We start from the raw sequence: 20,643 nt of genomic DNA, 5'->3' as shown, positions 1-20,643 counted from the left end.
GCGGCGCGGCCCTGTGCGGCGCGCAGCAGATGAGCATGCGCGGTGTGAAAGCACCGCCCAAGCGATAGAGGCGTCTGTACCGTGCTCAGGGCAGAGCCGGTGAGCATGCGCAGTGTGGCTGCACGGAGGGCGGGACCTGTGAGCATGCGCAGTGTGGCAGAGCCGCAGCGGGCTTCCGGAAAGTGGTGCTCAGCGTGGGGCAGGACTGGGCCGTTGAGCATGCGCGCTGGCGTCCGACCGGAGCGGGGGCGGTTGCTAGGCAACGGCGAGCCGCAGAGGTGGAGGGCGTCGGCAGCGGTGGGTGTGCAGAGGATGGGGTCGGTTCTGCTGCAGGTGCGGCCCCGGGTGGAGTAAAGAGGAGGGGTGGGATGGGTTGGGGAGGGCAGGGGAGGGGGCGCCCTGGAGGCGGGAGCGGCCGGGACTGTCCTGTGCAGCCCCAAAGGTCCTCGGGTCCCCAGGGCAGCCCGCCTACTCCGTGGCCATCCCTTGGGAGGGCCTAGAACGGTCACTGTCTGAGAACCACAACCAACCCGTTACTGAAAGGGGGTCCACGGTTAACATATACAGTGGACCCTTGAACGAGGGTGTGAACTGCCGGGCCCACCTGCAGGCCGTACCCGGATTTTCTTCAGCAAATATGTACCGCAGTGCTACACTCTCCCTGGCGGGGGACGGGGGTTGGGTGGAGGCTGACTCTGGGACTTGAGCGTCCTGGGGTTTTGGTGAAAACCGGCGGGTCCTGGAACCAGTCCCACGGATACCCAGGGACAGGAGGGCTGTCATTTTACAACTGTTTCTGTGCTTCTGGCCAACCTGGGTGGAATCTCATCAAAAATGTAAAACAAGGAATTCCTAAGTTATAAAACCTGGCAACACAGTGTGTCCAATTGTCTTTTAAAAACTGTTTCTCTGGTGTTCCTGTGTTTTTAACTAGCATGTTTATAAATTAGCTTAAAGTCACTTAGACAGATCGGTAACTAATTACTTTGCCACCACAGTGGTATCTTTTTACCAAGCCCTACCTCTTTTAACTAATTGTTAACAATGGAATTTACAAAGAAAAAATATTCCTATTAATTTTAGCTCTTAATACTGGGTAAGGATTAAGTTTCTAACCCTACCGCTGCCACAGACTAATTATATAATTTTGGAGGAGTCAGTAAACTCTGGATATGTTTTCTCCTTTTAAAATGAAGTTGGACTAAATAGTTGAAAATAGTTTCTAATGCTGAAATTTAACGGCACTATAGGACTTACAAGGGGCACAGTTTTTAAAAGCTCTTGATGTTAAGCCCAGTGGCTTACAGTGTAGACACTTGAGATAAAATTGTCGACTGCAGATAGCTAGCTATGATTATTAAACAATTTTTAGGATAATGCAAACTATATTCTGCCAGGTTGTGGGCATTTTTAAAGTAGAAGATTCTGTTAGTGATTTTTCAGCATTTTAAATACCTTCTACCATTTCTTCAGCCTAGACTGTTGTGATGCAATATTAGATGGAAACTCCTTCATTCTCCTCTTGATGCCAGAATTGAAGGGGAACGGGGTTGCCATAGAAGCTGTCACCTCACTGCTAAGGGGTCTTGGGGATCTCACAGACTCCTTTCCACTATGCTTGCTTTCCTCATTCTGCACTCACCCCTGAGGAAGCTCATTCTGCAGGACTAACTGAATATAGGTGTTGATCCTCAGATACATATTTGGATTAATTCGTCTCTCGTCTTACAATCAGGCCCGCAGCAGTACTCCCTAGATTACTCCAGCAGTTTACTGTTCCTCCCCATCCCAATATATTTTGGACTCTCGTCTTCATAAGATATACCCTTGTCTAAAAACTAAAAGGGCCAATTCCAAATTCTTCCACCAGCTTTTTTTTTTTTTTTTTTTGTCTGCGTTGGGTCTCCTTTGCTGCGCGCAGGCTTTCTCTAGTTGCGGCGAGCGGGGGCTACTCTTTGTTGCGGTGCGCGGGCTTCTCACTGTGGTGGCTTCTCTTGTTGCAGAGCATGGGCTCTAGGCGCGTGGGCTTCAGTAGTTGTGGCACGTGGGCTCAGTAGTTGTGGCTCATGGGCTCTAGAGCACAGGCTCAGTAGTTGTGGCGCACGGGCTTAGTTGCACTGCAGCATGTGGGATCTTTCCAGACCAGGGCTCGAACCCGTGTCCCCTGCATTGGCAGGAGGATTCTTAACCACTGCGCCACCAGGGAAGCCCCTTTCCGTCAGCTTTGAAGGGAACTGGATCAAGAATAACTGTTTACAGAGTATCTTCTGTGTAGAAGGACCTATTTTAGATACTTTATAAAGGTTGTCTCATTTAATCCTAACAGTAACCTTGCAAGGAGAGCGTTATTATATCTGTCTTGAGGTGGGGAAACAGCCTCAGATATGCTACGTATCTTGTAGAAACAGGTAGAGCAAGACTAGAACCCATGTTTGTGCCTCATATTCTGTATGTCTCTGTTGTGGACAGAGTGAAGTCAGACAGTATTCCTCTTACATCCCAGGGCATCCACGGTTCCCTTCTCCTCTAAAACATAAACACCTGCTGAGTTCTGGAGTGCCTGTGCTTTTCTTGTACCTGTGGGGTAGCATGTTCGTTGCCCGCTCTCTGTCCTTCAAATCCCTGTTTTAATATTGTCCCTTTAAGAGGTATTTCACTTACATTCTCTGATCTTTGTAGTCTGAAATTTTGTTGTATTCACGTATAGTATCATTATGTTTAGCAACAGATTGTTCTCATTCATATTAATAGGTTCCCTCCAACTATCAGGAGAGCTGCTTGAGGACAGGTGAATCAAGTCATGACCGGCTTGAGTTCCTCTGGGATCAGAGCACAGAGCTTCGTGCTGTGCTGGTGCGCATTCATCATCAGTCAGACTCTCCATATTTCTCTTCCCCGTAAACTTCATCAGAGATTTTACGTACGCTCTAACGTTGGCTTTCTGTTGGCTTTTTTACAGTAGAAGAATCAAAGGACTGGGATATGAAATGATGATATAATTTGATATAGCCAAGCAACCACTTCTCCTGAGTCAGCATGTTAAAAAATAAGGTACACAGTCCTTTCTAAAACATACACATTGTTTTACTCGTGAATATATTTTAATTCAGCTATTTGACAGTATAAAAAGTAGTTTGCAAACCTTGCTTCAGTGAGGAACTGTCAGCTGTAGTACTTGGTGTAAGCATCTCTTAGCTGCATGGGAATTGTATTTTGTATAAGTTTTCACTAAAAAAGCATACACTTAAATGCAAGATTCTCTTTAGTATCACAGAAGCAAGATTGGCCTGGAGTCTAATTATTGTGAAGCAGAATGTGCTCAGGCACGCCCAGCTTATATACGTCAGAATGCATTTATTCATATTACGATTAAGGCCTTAGTAATTAAGTGAAAAGATGTTACTATGTCATTAACGTAAATGGTGAGACTGGGCTTTGCTCCCCTGACTTGGGTAACGACGGGTGAAGCATTCTCTACTACTGGATTTGGTCTGGTATGCCATCAGGGTTGAGTGTTAAAGCATAAGCTTTCTTGTAAATGGTACATTAGATAATGTTCTGCATGTAAGGCTTTTTTCCCCACTTTTTAGGGTCATTCATCTAAACAGGATAACTTAGCAGTCACTGCAGTGGCTTTACAAGATCACATTTTACATGATCTTCAACTTCGAAATCTTTCAGTAGCAGATCATTCTAAGACAAAGGACAAATGTACAAACGTACATTCTTGGACAGAGAACAGATCCAAGTCTCTAAAAAGAAATACAAAAGCAATAATAGATACTGGACTTAAAAAAACCACACAAGGCCCTAAAGTGGAAGATCCAGAAAAAGAATACGTTCTTGATCCAAAACCACCACCATTAACTTTAGGTAAGCTAATCTTCATTCGTATTTTGACTTATTAGAGCTAAAGAATCTAGTTGAGATTAATAGTACCATTTTCTCTGGTACAGAAATTATTTTAACTTATAATCTTACAGAAAGATATGTCTGTACTGAAGTTTAAAAGCGATAATGGGGCCAATTTGAGCAAGAAAATAAAGATAGTAATGGTAAGTAGAGTAAGAATAAGTAAAAACAGAATAAAGTAGATATCCATTAATCTACAGTGACAGAAATATATAATTGAAGAAATAAATAAGTAATGGGAAAGGCTCTTTCTTACAGTAGAATGACAACTATAAGTATAGTAGACCAGAGGTAGAAATAGAAAATCACCATGTGGTAAAGACCACACTGATAACAACCATCTGAGGATGCTGGAACTAGTGGGGGAGTCGCATTGAGACACAGGTGGGGGCACAGCCTCATGGCATTGCCCCAGGGGCCAACTCACCGCAGGAGAAGTGACAGCACCTTTACCAAGTGACAAAGTCTGACGCCAGGCTCTCAGAAGGACGCAGATCCCTCCTAGGGCATTCTCGCCAAAGATGCATCTCCGAGTGTAACTCTGAGGAAACCTTAGATGACCCTGGTGGAAGGACATTCTACACAGTTCCTGGCCAGCGCTCTGCAAAAGCATGAAGAGAAGCAAATAAAGACTGAGGTGCTGTCCCAGATCCTGGGAGGCCAAGGGGACAGGCCAACTGAGCCCTGTGAGTGATCAGGGTCAGAACAAAAGGACGTCAGTGAGACAAGAATGACATCCTGTGGGGAGTATAGATTAATCGAGAGCACTGGATCAACATAAATTGCTAGATTGGACCGTGGCACTCAGGTCGTGTAAAATGTGAACATCTGGGGAAGCCAAGTGCAAGGCACGTGAGGATTCTTTACACGGTTTTACAACCGTTTACAAGTCCGAGATTATTTTAAACTGCAAAGTTAGGAATAGAAAAGGTTTTGATTTTTATTTATTATTTTTATTTTTTGCAAGGGACGCTGGGAAGTAAGGTCCAGCTGTGTGCCCAGGAGGAGGGGAACAAGGCTGGTGAACATCAGCTAGCTTCCACCATAGATTCAAAGAATTAAAAGGGTTTATCCCTGCGAAGAAAGAGGAAGAATGTTCTTGACAGAGGAGAAGACAGAGGCAGGGCTCTGAGGCAAGAGAGCTGGGGCGTTTGAGGAGCTGAAATAAGAACAGAGTGGCGGAGCCTGGTGAGCCAGGATGGAGGAGAGTGGGAGAGCAGGGAAGATATGGGAGGGGTCGGATGAGGAGAGGGGCTTGGGGTTTTAAAATTTTTGTTGTGGTAAAATATACATAACATCTGCCCACTCTCACCACTATTATTCAACATAGTTTTGGAAGTCTTAGCCACAGCAGTCAGAGAAGAAAAAGAAATAAAACGAATCCAAATCAGAAAAGAAGTAAAGCTGTCACTGTTTGCAGATGACATGATACTATACATAGAGAATCCTAAAGATGCTACCAGAAAACTACTAGAGCTAATCAATGAATTTGGTAAAGTAGCAGGATACAAAATTAATGCACAGAAGTACCTTGCATTTCCTATACACTTAGGATGAAAAATCTGAAAGTGAAATTATGGAAACTCTCCCATTTACCATTGCAACAAAAAGAATAAAATACCTAGGAATAAACCTACTTAAGGAGACAAAAGACTTGTATGCAGAAAATTATAAAACATTGATGAAAAAATTAAAGATGATACAAATAGATGGAGAGATATACCATGTTCTTGGATTGGAAGAATCAACATTGTGAAAATGACTATACTACCCAAAGCAATCTACAGATTCAATGCAATCCCTATCAAGGTACCAATGGCATTTTTCACAGACTAGAACAAAAAATTTCACAATTTGTATGGAAACACAAAACACCCCGAATAGCCAAAGCAATCTTGAGAAAGAAAAATGGAGCTGGAGGAATCAGGCTCCCTGACTTCAGACTATACTACAAAGCTACAGTCATCAAGACAGTATGGTACTGGCACAAAAACAGAAATATAGATCAATGGAACAGGATAGAAAGTCCAGAGATAGGGCTTCCCTAGTGGTGCAGTGGTTAAGAATCTGCCTGCCAATGCAGAGGACACGGGTTCAAGCCCTGGTCAGGGAAGATCCCACATGCCACAGAGCAATTAAGCCCGTGAGCCACAACTACTGAAACCTGTGCACCTAGAGCCCGTGCTCCGCAACAAGAGAAGCCACCGCAATGTGAAGCCCGCGCACCTCAACAAAGAGTAGCCCCTGCTCACCGCAACAAGAGAAATCCCGCGTGCAGCAAAAGTAAAATAAATAAATTCATTAAAAAAAAAGAAAGTCCAGAGATAAACCCATGCACATATGGTCAACTTATCTTTGATAAAGGAGGCAAGAATATACAATGGAGAAAAGACAGCCTCTTCAATAAGTGGTGCTGGGAAAACTGGACAGCTACATGTAAAAGAATGAAATTAGAACACTCCCTAACACCATACACAAAAATAAACTCAAAATGGATTAAAGACCTAAATGTAAGGCCAGACATTATCAAACTCTTAGAGGAAAACACAGGCAGAACACTCTATGACATAAATCACAGCAAGATCCTTTTTGACCCACCTCCTAGAATAAGGGAAATAAAAACAAAAATAAACGAATGGGACCTAATGAAACTTAAAAGCTTTTGCACAGCAAAGGAAACCATAAACAAGATGAAAAGACAACCCTCAGAATGGGAGAAAATATTTGCAAATGAAGCAACTGACAAAGGATTAATCTCCAAAATTTATAAGCAGCTCATGCAGCTCAATATCAAAAAAACAAACAATGCAAAAACGGGCAGAAGACCTAAATAGACATTTCTCCAAAGAAGATATACAGATTGCCAACAAACACATGAAAGAATGCTCAACATCATTAATCACTAGAGAAATGCAAATCAAAACTACAATGAGGTATCACCTCACACCGGTCAGAATGGCCATCATCAAAAAATCTACAAACAATAAATGCTGGAAGGGTGTGGAGAAAAGGGAACCCTCATACGCTGTTGGTGGGAATGTAAATTGATACAGCCACTATGGAGAACAGTATGGAGGTTCCTTAAAAAACTAAAAATAGAACTACCATACGACCTAGCAATCCCACTACTGGGCATATACCCTGAGAAAACCATAATTCTAAAAGAGTCATGTACCAATCTTCATTGAAGCTCTGTTTACAATAGCCAGGACTATTGGAAGCAACCTAAGTGTCCATGACAGATGAATGGATAAAGAAGATGTGGCACATATATACAATGCAATATTACTCAGCCATAAAAAGAAACGAAATTGAGTTATTTGTAGTGAGGTGGATGGACCTAGAGTCTGTCATACAGAGTGAAATAAGTCAGAAAGAGAAAAACAAATACTGTATGCTAACACATATATATGGAATCTAAAAAAAATGGTCAGGAAGAACCTAGGGGCAAGATGGGAATAAAGACGCAGACCTACTAGAGAATGGACTTGAGGATATGGGGAGGGGGAAGGGTAAGCTGTGACAAAGTGAGAGAGTGGCATGGACATATATACACTACCAAATATAGAACTGATAGCTAGTGGGACGCAGCCGCATAGCACAGGGAGATCAGCTCGGTGGTTTGTGACCACCTAGAGGGGTGGGATAGGGAGGGTGGGAGGGAGGGAGACGCAAGAGGGAGGAGATATGGGGATGTATGTATATGTATAACTGATTCACTTTGTTATAAAGCAGAAACTAACACACCATTGTAAAGCAATTATGTATAACTGATTCACTTTGTTATAAAGTAGAAACTAACACACCATTGTAAAGCAATTATACTCCAATAAAGATGTTTAAAAAAAAAACGAGAAAAAACTATACATAACATCAAATTTACCATTTCAACCATTTTTAAGTGCACAGTTCAGTGGCATTAAGCGCATTCCCACTGTTGAGCGACCATCGCCGCTGTCCGTCTCCAGGACGTTTTCATCTTCCCAAACTCTGTCCCCGCCCCCAGCCTTGGGCAACCGCGAATTCACTTTGTGTCTCTACAAATCTGGCTACTTTAGGAGCCGCGTATAATAGCAGTCATACGATACTTGTGCTTTTGTGCTTATTGCTTTTAGCATAACATCTCCAAGGTCCGTTCATGTTGTAGCACTATCAGAATTTCATTCTTGTTTAGGACGGAATACCATTCCATTGCCTGCATATAGCACATTTGGTTTATCCATTCCATCAATGGACACTTGAGTTGTTTCTCCCTTATGGTTACTGTGAATAATGCTGCTGTGAACATTGGTGTACAAATATCTGCTTGAGTCCCTGCTTTCAGTTCTTTGGCGAATACACCAAGAGGAGGAATTGCTGGATCATATGGTAATTCTATACTTAATTTTTTGATGAAGCACCATGAAGTTTTCAGTGATGCTGGGCACGGAAAGTAGGTTTGGCTGGGACCTTGCGTCCGAGGGCAGGTGACGGATGGAGGAGGAGCCGAAGGCCTGTGGGCAGGAGCTGAACCGCGAAGAGGGAGCCTGAGGTCGCTGCGGTGCCCAGTGGACACTTTGTCATTCTCCCTGGAACTGCTAACAGTGCTATTTATGTCCTGGACACGGCACCTCACAAGAGAGGCACAGGCTTGGAGAATGTGACAGTGATTTAGTGACTGTCTTCCATGTGCATGTACAGTTTACAGAAATGATCAAGCAGCCTCAGAGCGGTCACCTGAGCAGGGTAGATGTAAATTAGACATCAGGAAGAGAATCCCAATTTGGAGTAAATGAGTCATTCTTTCAGGAGCTCTTATTTTAAAAATCTAATTATTATGCATATTAGTTACTAATGAGGTTGGACCACATGCTCTTTTTTTTTAACATCTTTATTGGAGTATAATTGCTTTACAATGGTGTCTTAGTTTCTGCTTTATAACAAAGTGAATCAGCTATACATATACATATATCCCCATATCTCCTCCCTCTTGCATGGTCACAAAGCACCGAGCTGGTCTCCCTGTGCTATGCAGCTGCTTCGCACTAGCTATCTATTTTACATTTGGTAGTGTATATATGTCCATGTCACTCTCTCACTTCGTCCCAGCTTACCCTTCCCCCTCCCCGTGTCCTCAGGTCCATTCTCTATGTCTGCATCTTTATTGCTGTCCTGCCCCTAGGTTCTTCAGAACTTTTTTTTTTTTTTTAAGATTCCACATATATGTGTTAGCATATGGTATTTGTTTTTCTCTTTCTGACTTACTTCACTCTGTATGACAGACTCTAGGTCCATCCACCTCACTACAAATAACTCAATTTTGTTTCTTTTTATGGCTGAGTAATATTGCATTGTATATATGTGCCACATCTTCTTTATCCATTCATCTGTCATGGACACGTAGGTTGCTTCCATGTCCTGGCTATTGTAAACAGAGCTTCAATGAAGATTGTGGTACATGACTCTTTCTGAATTATGGTTTTCTCAGGGTATATGCCCAGTAGTGGGATTAATGGGTTGTATGGTAGTTCTATTTTTAGTTTTTTAAGGAACCTCCATACTGTTCTCCATAGTGGCTGTATCAATTTACATTCCCACCAAGAGTGCAATAGGGTTCCCTTTTCTCCACACCCTCTCCAGCATTTATTGTTTATAGATTTTTTGACGATGGCCATTCTGACCGGTGTGAGGTGATACCTCATTGTAGTTTTGATTTGCATTTCTCTAATGATTAATGATGTTGAGCATTCTTTCATGTGTTTGTTGTCAATCTGTATATCTTCTTTGGAGAAATGTCTATTTAGATCTTCTGCCCATTTTGGGATTGCGTTGTTTATTTTTTGGGTATCGAGCTGCATGAGCTGCTTATAAATTTTGGAGATTAATCCTTTGTTAGTTGCTTCATTTGCAAATATTTTCTCCCATTCTGAGGGTTGTCTTTTCATCTTGTTTATGGTTTCCTTTGCTGTGCAAAAGCTTTTAAATTTCATTAGGTCCCATTTGTTCATTTTTGCTTTTATTTCCCTTACTCTAGAAGGTGGGTCAAAAAGGATCTTGCTCTGATTTATGTCATAGAGTGCTCTGCCTACGTTTTCCTCTAAGAGTTTTATAGTGTCTGGCCTTACATACAGGTCTTTAATCCATTTTGAGTTTATTTTTGTGTATGGTGTTAGGGAGTGTTCTATTTCATTCTTTTACATGTAGCTGTCCAGTTTCCCCAGCACCACTTACTGAAGAGGCTGTCTTTTCTCCATTGTATATTCTTGCCTCCTTTATCAAAGATAAGGTGACCATATGTGCGTGGGTTTATCTCTGGGCTTTCTATCCTGTTCCATTGATCTATATTTCTGTTTTTTGTGCCACTACCATACTGTCTTGATGACTGTAGCTTTGTAGTATAGTCTGAAGTCAGGGAGCCTGATTCCTCCAGCTCTGTTTTTCTTTCTCAAGATTGCTTTGGCTATTCAGGGTCTTTTGTGTTTCCATACAAATTGTGAAATTTTTTGTTCTAGTTCTGTGAAAAATGCCATTGGTACCTTGATAGGGATTGCATTGAATCTGTAGATTGCTTTGGGTAGTATAGTCATTTTCACAATGTTGATTCTTCCAATCCAAAAACATGGTATATCTCTCCATCTGTTTGTATCATCTTTAATGTCTTTCATCAGTGTCTAGTAGTTTTCTGCATACAGGTCTTTTGTCTCCTTAGGTAGGTTTATTCCTAGGTGTTTTATTCTTTTTGTTGCAATGGTAAATGGGAGTGTTTCCTTAATTTCTCTTTCAGATTTTTCATCATTAGTGTAGAGGAATGCAAGAGATTTCTGTGCATTAATTTTGTATCCTGCTACTTTACCAAATTCATTGATTAGCTCTAGTATTTTTCTGGTAGCATCTTTAGGATTCTCTACGTATAGTGTCATGTCATCTGCAAACAGTGACAGCTTTACTTCTTTTCTGATTTAGATTCCTTTTAGTTCTTTTTTCTTTTCTGATTGCTGTGGCTAAAACTTACAAAACTATGTCGAATAATAGTGGTGAGAGTGGACAGCCTTTTCTTGTTCCTGATCATAGAGGAAATGGTTTCAGTTTTTCACCATTGAGAATGATGTATCATGTATCATTTAAAGCTTGTGTTTCCTTATTTATTTTCATTTTGCATGATCTGTCCATTGGTGAAAGTAGGGTGTTAAAGTCCCCTACTACTACTGTGTTACTGTCGATTTCCCCCTTTATGGCTGTTAGCATTTGCCTTATGTATTGAGGTGTTCCTATGTTGGGTGCCTAAATATTTACAATTGTTATATCTTCTTCTTGGATTCCCTTGATCATTGTGCAGTGTCCTTCTTTGTCTCTTGTAATAGTCTTTATTTTAAAGTCTATTTTATCTGATATGAGAATTGCCACTCCAGCTTTCTTTAGATTTCCATTTGCATGGAACATCTTTTTCCATCCCGTCACTTTCAGTCTGTATGTGTCCCTAGGTCCAAAGTAGGTCTCTTGTAGACAGCATATATACAGGTCTTGTTTTTGTATCCATTCAGCCAGTCTATGTCTTTTGGTTTGAGCATTGAATCCATTTACATTTAAGGTAGTTATTGATATCTATGTTCCTATTACCATTTTCTTAACTGTTTTGGGTTTGTTTCTGTAGGTCTTTTCCTTCTCTTGTGTTTCCTGCCTAGTGAAGTTCCTTTAGCATTTGTTGTAAAGCTGGTTTGGTGGTGCTGAATTCTCTTAGCTTTTGCTTATCTGTAAAGGTTTTAATTTCTCCCTGGAATCTGAATGAGATCCTTGCTGGGTAGAGTAATCTTGGTTGTAGGTTTTTCTCTTTCATCACTTTAAATATGTCCTGCCAGTCCCTTTGGCTTGCAGAGTTTCTGCTGAAAGATCAGCTGTTAACCTTATGGGGATTCCCTTGTATGTTGTTTGTTGTTTTTCCCTTGCTGCTTTTAATATATTTTCTTTGTATTTAATTTTTGATAGTTTGATTAATATGTGTCTTGGCATGTTTCTCCTTGGATTTATCCTGTACGGGACTCTCTGCACTTCCTGGACTTGATTAACTATTTCCTTTCCCATATTAAGGAAGTTTTCAACTATAATCTCTTCAAATATTTTCTCAGTCCCTTTCTTTTTCTCTTCTTCTTCTGGGACCCTTATAATTTGAATGTTGGTGTGTTTAATGTTGTCCCAGAGGTCTCTAAGATTGTCCTCAGTTGTTTTCAATCTTTTTTCTTTATTCTGCTCTGCATTAGTTATTTCCCCTATTTTATCTTCCACGTCACTTGTCCATTCTTCTGCCTCAGTTATTCTGCTATTGATTCCTTCTAGAGAATTTTTAATTTCATTTATTGTGTTGTTCATCATTGTTTGTTTGCTCTTTAGTTCTTCTAGGTCCTTGTTCAATGTTTCTTGTATTTTCTCCATTCTGCTTCCAAGATTTTGGATCATCTTTACTATCATTACTCTGAATTCTTTTTCAGGTAGACTGCCTACTTCCTCTTCATTTGTTTGGTCTGGTGGGTTTTTACCTTGCTCCGTCATCTGCTGTGTGTTTCTCTGTGTTCTCATTTTGCTTAACTTACTGTGTTTGGGGTCTCCTTTTCACAGGCTGCAGGTTTGTAGTTCCTGTTGTTTTTGGTGTCTGCCCCCGTGGGTAAGGTTGGTTCAGTGGCTTGTGGAGGCTTCCTGGTGGAGAGGACTGCTGCCTGTGTTCTGGTGGATGAGGTTGGATCTTGTCTTTCTGGTGGGCAGGGCTGCATCCGGTGGTGTGTTTTGGGGTGTCTGTGAACTTAGTATGATTTTAGACAGCCTCTCTGCTAATGGGTGAGGTTGTGTTCCTGTCTTGCTAGTTGTTTGGCATAGGGCGTCCAGCACTGTAGCTTGCTGGCCGTTGGGTGGAGCTGGGTCTTAGCGTTGAGACAGAAATCTCTGGGAGAGCTCTCGCCAATTGATATTACGTGGGGCCGGGAGGTCTCTGGTGAACCAATGTCCTGAACTTGGCTCTCCTACCTCAGAGGCTGAGGCCTGACAGCCAGCCAGAGCATCAAGACCCTACTAGCCACACGGCTCACAAGAAAAGGGAGAAAAAAAGAAAGAAAAAATAATAATAATAAATAAAATAAAAATATTAAAATAAAACAATTTTTAAATTACTAAAATAAGAAAATAAAAAGGTAATTTAAAAAAAAAAGAGAGCAACCAAACCAGTAAACAAATCTACCAATGATAATAAACTCTAAATACTAAACTAAGATAAACATAAAACCAGAAACAAATTAGATGCAGAAAGCAAACCCCAAGTGTACAGTTGCTCCCAAGTCCACCTCCTCAATTTGGGATGATTCGTTGTCTATTCAGATGTTCCACAGATGCAGGCACATCAAGTTGATTGTGGAGATTTAATCCGCTGCTCCTGAGGCTGCTGGGAGAGATTTCCCTTTCTCTTCTTTGTTCGCACAGCTCCCGGGGTTCAGCTTCGGATGTGGCCCCGTCTCTGCGTGTAGGTCGCCTGAGGGCGTCTGTTCTTCGCTTACACAGGACGGGGTTAAAGGAGCAGCTGATTCGGGGGCTCTGGCTCACTCAGGCCACGGGGAGGGAAGGGTACGGATGCGGGGCGAGCCTGCGGCGGCAGAGGCCAGCGTGACGTTGCAGCAGCCTGAGGCGCCGTGCGTTCTCCCGGGGAAGTTGTCCCTGGATCACAGCACCCTGGCAGTGGCGGGCTGCACAGGCTCCCGGGAGGGGAGGTGTGGATAGTGACCTGTGCTCGCACACAGGCTTCTTGGTGGCGGCAGCAGCAGCCTTAGTGTTTCATGCCCGTCTCTGGGGTCCGAGGAAACAAAGAGGCAAGAAAGAGTCTCTTGCCGCTTCGGCAGCTCCAGACCTTTTCCCGGACTCCCTCCCGGCTAGCTGTGGCGCACTAGCCCCTTCAGGCTGTGTTCACGCAGCCAACCCCAGTCCTCTCCCTGCGATCTGACCTCCGAAGCCAGAGCCTCAGCTCCCAGCCCCGCCCGCCCCGGCGGGGGAGCAGACAAGCCTCTCGGGCTGGTGAGTGCTGGTCGGCACCGAGCCTCTGTGCCGGAATCTCTCCGCTTTGCCCTCCGCACCCCTGTGGCTGTGCTCTCCTCCGCGGCTCCGAAGCTCCCCCCTCCGCCCCCCGCAGTCCCCGCCCGCGAAGGGGCTTCTAGTGTGTGGAAACCTTTCCTCCTTCACGTCTCCCTCCCACTGGTGCAGGTCCCGTCCCTATTCTTTTGTCTCTGTTTTTCCTTTTTTCTTTTGCCCTACCCGGTACGTGGGGAGTTTCTTGCCTTTTGGGAGGTCTGAGGTCTGCCAGCGTTCAGTAGGTGTTCTGTAGGTGTTGTTCCACATGTAGATGTATTTCTGATGTATTTGTGGGGAGGAAGGTGATCTCCACGTCTTACTCCTCCGCCATCTTGAAGGTCCCCTGACATGCTCTTAATTATTATCCAAACATAGTATTGCACTTGGGTTTGCTGCCTTTCCTTGCTGATTTGCTGGAGTTCTTTGTGTCCTCTTCACATTAATCCCATGTTGTTTTAGCCACAGACAGTATCTTCTCTGGGCCTGTCACCGTCTTTTACTTTTATGTCTGATTTTATATTTGAATAAAATCTTCATTCTGATTACTGTTAAGTCTATCAGTTTTTCTCTTTATCGTTTATGATTTGGGGGATTTAAATCCTTACCCATTCTGAGATCACAAAGATGTCCTCACATTTTCTTTACTACCTTTGAAGTTTTGCCTTTCACATTTAGGCCTCATCACAGTATATTTTGCAAATGGTTTGGGGAACATCAATTGGTATAACAACTTAAGTTAGATTCTTCCCTCAAACCATAAACCATCCTTAGCTGGCTGTGGCACCACCTTATGCGTATACCAACTTTTCTGTGTTTATGGGAAAGAGAGAGAGATAGAGTGTGTGTGATTGGGGCTTCTGTTTCTATGTCATTATCTCACTGTTTTAATTTATATAATTTTGTAATATGTCTTAATAACTGGGTAGGAAAAGACCCAAAATTTGTCCCCAAAAATCTCTTCCAAAAATATATTCTCTCAGTACATTAAAATACAGTAGGTAGGGACTTCCCTGGTGGTGCAGTGGTTAAGAATCTGCCTGCCAGTGCAGGGGACATGGGTTCGAGCCCTGGTCCGGGAAGATCCCACATGCCACGGAGCAGCTAAGCCCGTGTGCCACAACTACTGAGCCTGCGCTCTAGAGCCCACAAGCCACAACTACTGAGCCCACGTGCCACAACAACTGAAGCCCGCGCACCTAGAGGCCATGCTCTGCAACAAGAGAAGCCACTGCAATGAGAAGCCCGCACACCACAATGAAGAGTAGTCCCTGCTTGCCGCAACTAGAGAAAGCCCGTGCGCAGCAATGAGGACCCAATGCGGCCAAAAAATAAATAAAAATTTTTTAAATAGTAAAAATAAAATACAGTAGGTGATCTTTCATTTTATCTTCATGGAGACATTTCTTCTAGAACCTTCCATCATCCTGCTCCCATCTGGACCAGTTGCTCTGTGGGGCTGGTGCAGAGCTTTTAACCCCAGATCTCTTCTCAGCATCATCCTGTGCATTGAGGACCTTTGGCTCTTTTGTGTTAGGTCTTCTTTCCCTTAGTTGACTCGTGCCTTGCAGTGAAGTTATCCCCCAGGAGCTTCCTAAGAAAGAGTGCATGAGAGGCCACATACAGGCTTGCAGACAAAACATACTTTTATTCTGCTTTGACATTGGATTGTGGCTAATAAGAGATTTTGATATGGGAATCTTTATCTCAGAATTTTGGAAGAATTGCCTTCTGGTGTCTGTGTTGCTATAGATATGTCTGATATGATTCTGATTCCTGGTCCTTTGGGATCTTTTTCTGCCTCTGCAGTTTCACAGTGACAGGACTTGGTGTGAGTCCTTCCTTCTGGGCCTTGCTGTGTCCTCTCAAGCTAGAAATGCAGGTCCTCTTCCGGGAGACATTTGGACTCTTTATTTACTCTCCGTTTTCTTTGCTTTCTTTCTGGAATGCCTGTCTTTCAGATGTCAGACTGATCCTTCAGTTTTCCTATTTTCTATCTCCTCCTATATTTTTCTACTTTGAGATTATCTTAACTTCCTCTCCCAGGCTTTGGTTGACTTTCACATTTCCGTTGAAGGCTGAAGGGTTTCCATTTTCAGGAGCTCTTTTTGGTACTCTGAGCGTTCCTGTTGCAGCCTCCTGTTCTTGTTCGGTAGACGTAACACTTCACTCTCTGTCCCTGAAGACGGCCCTATAGGTTGACGCCGTGTCCACTCGATGGCCTGGGGTCGGGGTGGAGGGAGTGGAAGCTGGTGCTCACGGCCCCACCGCCATCCTGCCGAGCTTGTGGAACTTCTTCTTCAGAGTGAGTGTTTCCACCGGAATGGTATCTCCGCATACCAGGCCTGCTCCAGGGTAGGCACGCGGTAGGTTCTCAAACACCGCTGAAGGAAGGGACCATCCTGACGGTGATCGCATGTCATAGGAATCTTTTAGCGAGGGAAGAACTGGATTGATGCTCGCTTTACAAAGGTCACTGATGGCAGAAACAAGCTAAATTGGAAGGAGGCAATGCCAAAGGCCGAGAGAGAAGTTAGCTGAGAGATGGGGGAGACCTTTGGCCAATACCTGTGAAAACATCTGTAAAAGTGGATATCAGTCCGGCCTACCTTATAGAATCATTATGAAAATGAAATAGATATGGGGAATTCTTTGTAAATAAAAGCCTAAAGCATAAATGTAAGATAGTATTCTCCTTGACTTCTGTGCACCCGTATATATAAAAGCAGCATTCTAAATATGGTGGAATAAAGTATGCAATGGAAATGTTTTGCTTTAATATTTGCAAAATAATGTCATTAAAATTATGCATGTTACCATATTCTAAAAGAGATTTAACTCATATTTCATATTGTTTTAACTTCAGCACAGAAGCTGGGCCTCTTTGAACCTCCCCCATTGCCACTGTCATCAGATGAATGGGAAAAAGTGAAGCAAAGATCCGTCCTGCAAGGGGCGTCCATGCAGCCGTGCCCAATATGCAAAGAAGAATTCGAACTTCGCCCGCAGGTGTTTAGCGTGAGCTTAGATAAGCAGGCCTGTGGGGCATTCTCTAGTGACTGGACTCTGAACTGGGGCTAAGGGAGTCCATGCTTCATTTTCCAGTCTCTTCCTCCTATGTGACCATCAAAGACTTACATTTTGTTTCCATTAATTAAAGTATGTGTGTGAGAAAGAGCTAAACACCCTCATTAAACAGTCTTATTTACTGAATGCTATTAGTTCTCAAGTACAAAGTTTGTACAAAAGGAATGTTCCCATTCCAGTGGCCGTGAGCAGCTGGGGGTGAGTGGGGACACTGCTGGGAGAGTACCGAGGGCAGAAGGATGGGAACTTTTAAGTTGTTTTGTGACTTGAAACCATAAGAGAAAAACCAAGCTTGAATATCTCCAAAGAATCTGTGGAAGGATCTTTAAGTAAAATCTTTTAACAATCTTTATTCATGAAAGTTTACCATAGTAAGATTGATGATAATATGCATAATATACAATCAATCTATGTCATAGGGGTTTTTTCTATACATACTTTGTCTGCCTAATTAAACTTTAATCTCCTGAAAGTTAGGGACTCTGCTATTCTTAGATTTTTTTTTTTTTTTTTTGAGCTAATGGCCACCGTGTAGTGATTTCTCACATGCATAGCATTATGCTTCCTACACAGAGGCACTTGGAACTTTGCTTTAAAAAATACAGCAAATACAGTTAAAGGCAGGCTTAAAATTCACAGCCTAGGAACCCCAGCTTTACCTACTATACTGGCACGTAAACCCTCAAACTTAATTTGCTTTAATAAGTTTCACTGTTAATGAGTTAGTTCACTGTCATAAAATTTTGTTCTTTACTAATTTGAACTCACACGTCATTTTAAACATACTTATTATGTTCTAGTTCTCTATCAGAACCTAATCTTACATATATGAAAGTTGGATATTTCAGAAAGATATTAGCCCTTAAAGCACAGCAATAACCTCTAGGATGATTTAGCATTTTAGTAGCAAAAGAGCTAATAAAGCCACAAGGAATCTTTCTGGCCCCAGCAACCTCTTTCTTAATTATGCTATAAATATCTAGCCTGACTGTGGTATGAAGAATGAAAGTCTGAAGTTGAATATCTTAAGGGGGAATCAGGATGCAACATGCCCACCATTTCTTCCATTTTGTTTTTTATAAATTTCTCACTATAGTATTTTTGGTTATAGATATAGACACGTGTTTATTTTGCATTTCTAGTTATTGTTCTCATGTTTAGCTTTTTCCTTAGTTATAAACAATAGTTGGCATTTTCCCGACATTTAATGATTTGAGAAGGCTTCGGTTAATCTCACGTGTCCCTGAGATAGGCATTATACCCCTTTAACAGATGAGGACATAAACAATTCACGTGAGCCACAGTAGGCCAGCTCAGGAAGTGTGCTTGGGACAGCTAGAATCTAATCTGAACTTCTGGGACATTTTCAGTGTATTCACCACCGCTGAATCGTTTATTTTTGTTATCTCAGAGAGTGTTTGCCAATAACAAATATTTATGGACATTTAAAAGTATATTTTAAATATACGGAGTAAAATATTATTCAGTATAGATCATCAAATGTCTGCTGATAGATAAAACACTCTGAAAGATGGTTCTATAGAGAATGAGCAGTTGAATGCACGAAAGGCTGCTGTTAGATTCAAGGGGGATCATTAAAAAGGACCCTCGTGACTGAGTTTTTCCAATTTAGGCTTATTGGTGGCAGGCAGTAAGTTTCAAGGAAAGGTTTTAGAACTTTCTAAGTTCTATTTGTTCTGATATTTCTTCCATTCTTCCCATTAAGGAAGAAACGTGTAGACCGAACGAAGGCATGGGGGGGGTCACTTTGAAACTGGAAGGTTTCACCAGGGTCAGGTGGCCCTGGGAAGGTGGAAGCCTGCACCGCTGGGGAACTGCCTCTGCCACCTGCCTCCGTCCCGCACATTCGGAGAGAGGCCGCGGGCGCCTGAGTCGCTTGTGCTGGCTGTCCTGGTCTCACCCCTCCCTGGCCTTTCCTTCCAGAAGAGCCAGCTACCTTTTTCTTCGTTCAGTCCAAGCTGCTTTGTCACAGCCCAGAATGTCATCACTTAGTGGAGAATTTGGGTCACAGGAAGGTAGAATTTTCTGGAGACCACACTTTCCCTGCATTTAAAAAAGAAAAAGTGATTCATATGTCTCTAGGATGTATTGCTAATTAAATTTAAGAGTGCAGTTGAGTTGAACAAAGTCCTAAGAAAAGGTGTTTGTTTTCCCTTCTCTGCTGCCCACCCCCCAGCCTGGGTCCTCACCAGCCTGCACTCTCTCTTTGGATCTGCCCAGAAATACTTCTCTTTTGTAATTGTTTCAGTTTTAAATATACACTCATTCTACAGCAAACTTAATGTGTTCGTTTGATGTTTCAGATTGTTGTTAAGTTAGTTTTTCTTGTTGAGATTATATACCTGCGCTATGCTAAACTGAAACGCTAAATATTGTAAATATCAAAGTTGTTAATCGGCTTTTTAAATTTTTCAAAGAAACAACACAGCCTACCTTTTAAATAGTCAGAATTTTTCTTTTAATTAATGCATTTATGCTGCTTCTCTTTTAAACTAATTTAAACTTCAAACATCTGTCTTCTCGTGAACAGGTGCTGCTTTCATGTTCCCATGTGTTCCACAGGGTGAGTAACCCGCCTCCGTCCCATCCTGCAGCGCTCGCAGCATCCTTGTAGCTCAGAGGGGTGGAGCCTCGTCTCTCTCACTTAAAGGCTCCTAAAAGGAACCATTTATTTTATCCATAATCACCATTTACGCGTAGAAATATGACTTTAGGCTAGAGTACAATTCATCCTGTTTCGAAAAGGGTGAATTTTCTGTGGCAAAAGAGCCACAAATGTTTGTAGGAGAGAGTGTGGCTGGTAAGGTACGTCAGAGTGGGTGACAGCTCTCGTCCTCTGAGTTCACTGCACAGTCGCCCGTATGCAGGGACCATCCGCCTTCACACGAGGTGTTCCCAGAAGTTTTTGATGTATCTGCATGTATATTCTTGTAAAATACCATTTTTGGAACAAGTTTCAGGAGGAAGGTGTTAGCATCTGATGAAACTTCTCCCCTTCATAATCTGAATTGGGCTATGTCTCATAATTATGAGAGAAAACAACACTATAATTACATTAGAAGTAAAAATGTTGTTTATAAGTAATTACTAGCAAAATTTTAAGTGAAATGTTTTTCTTCAGGCATGCCTTCAGGCTTTTGAAAAGTTCGCAAATAAAAAAACCTGTCCTCTCTGTAGAAAGAACCAGTATCAAACCAAAGTGATTCACGACGGGGCCCGGCTCTTCAGAATAAAGTGTGCGGCCAGGTGAGGGGTCCCCGAGCCGCAGGGACGTGCCTGCCCATCTGAGAGGGTGCTCGGGGGCCTCTGGAAGCTGCTGGGGGGTCTTCCCTGTGGCCTCTCCGCGCCCCGGGGCTGGCACGGCGGGGCTGATGGGGTCCTGTGCTCCAGGATCCAGGCCTTCTGGAGGGGACACGTGGTCAGGAAGTGGTACCGGGAGCTGAGGAGGACGGTGCCGCCCACGGACGCCAAGTTGAGGAGAAAGTTCTTTGAAGCAAAGGTGGGTGTGACCCTCGACGCTCCGGGCCGGGTCCCTGCCGGTGACTC

At 42.8% G+C, this 20,643-nt stretch overlaps 1 protein-coding gene across 2 annotated transcripts in view; it reads left to right on the top strand.

Moving 5' to 3' along the window:
* Positions 1-200: 200 nt before the first annotated feature.
* Positions 201-20,643, top strand: part of RNF32 (ring finger protein 32) — a 42,738-nt gene continuing 22,295 nt past the window's right edge. Inside the window, exons 1-7 of one of the 2 annotated variants that reach the window (XM_036862979.1) lie at positions 201-297; positions 2,960-3,051; positions 3,591-3,873; positions 16,856-16,998; positions 19,628-19,660; positions 20,219-20,343; positions 20,488-20,596. In XM_036862979.1, coding sequence (XP_036718874.1) covers positions 3,037-3,051; positions 3,591-3,873; positions 16,856-16,998; positions 19,628-19,660; positions 20,219-20,343; positions 20,488-20,596 — 708 coding nt within the window. In that variant the 5' untranslated portion in view covers positions 201-297; positions 2,960-3,036. Of the gene's footprint in view, positions 334-2,959; positions 3,052-3,590; positions 3,874-16,855; positions 16,999-19,627; positions 19,661-20,218; positions 20,344-20,487; positions 20,597-20,643 lie in introns of both variants that reach the window. The other variant, XM_036862980.1, reaches the window with a different exon arrangement.

The sequence above is a fragment of the Balaenoptera musculus genome, chromosome 9, assembly GCF_009873245.2.
Source record: "Balaenoptera musculus isolate JJ_BM4_2016_0621 chromosome 9, mBalMus1.pri.v3, whole genome shotgun sequence".
Lineage (NCBI taxonomy): Eukaryota > Metazoa > Chordata > Mammalia > Artiodactyla > Balaenopteridae > Balaenoptera > Balaenoptera musculus.
This window is presented reverse-complemented; position numbering and strand designations above follow the sequence as displayed.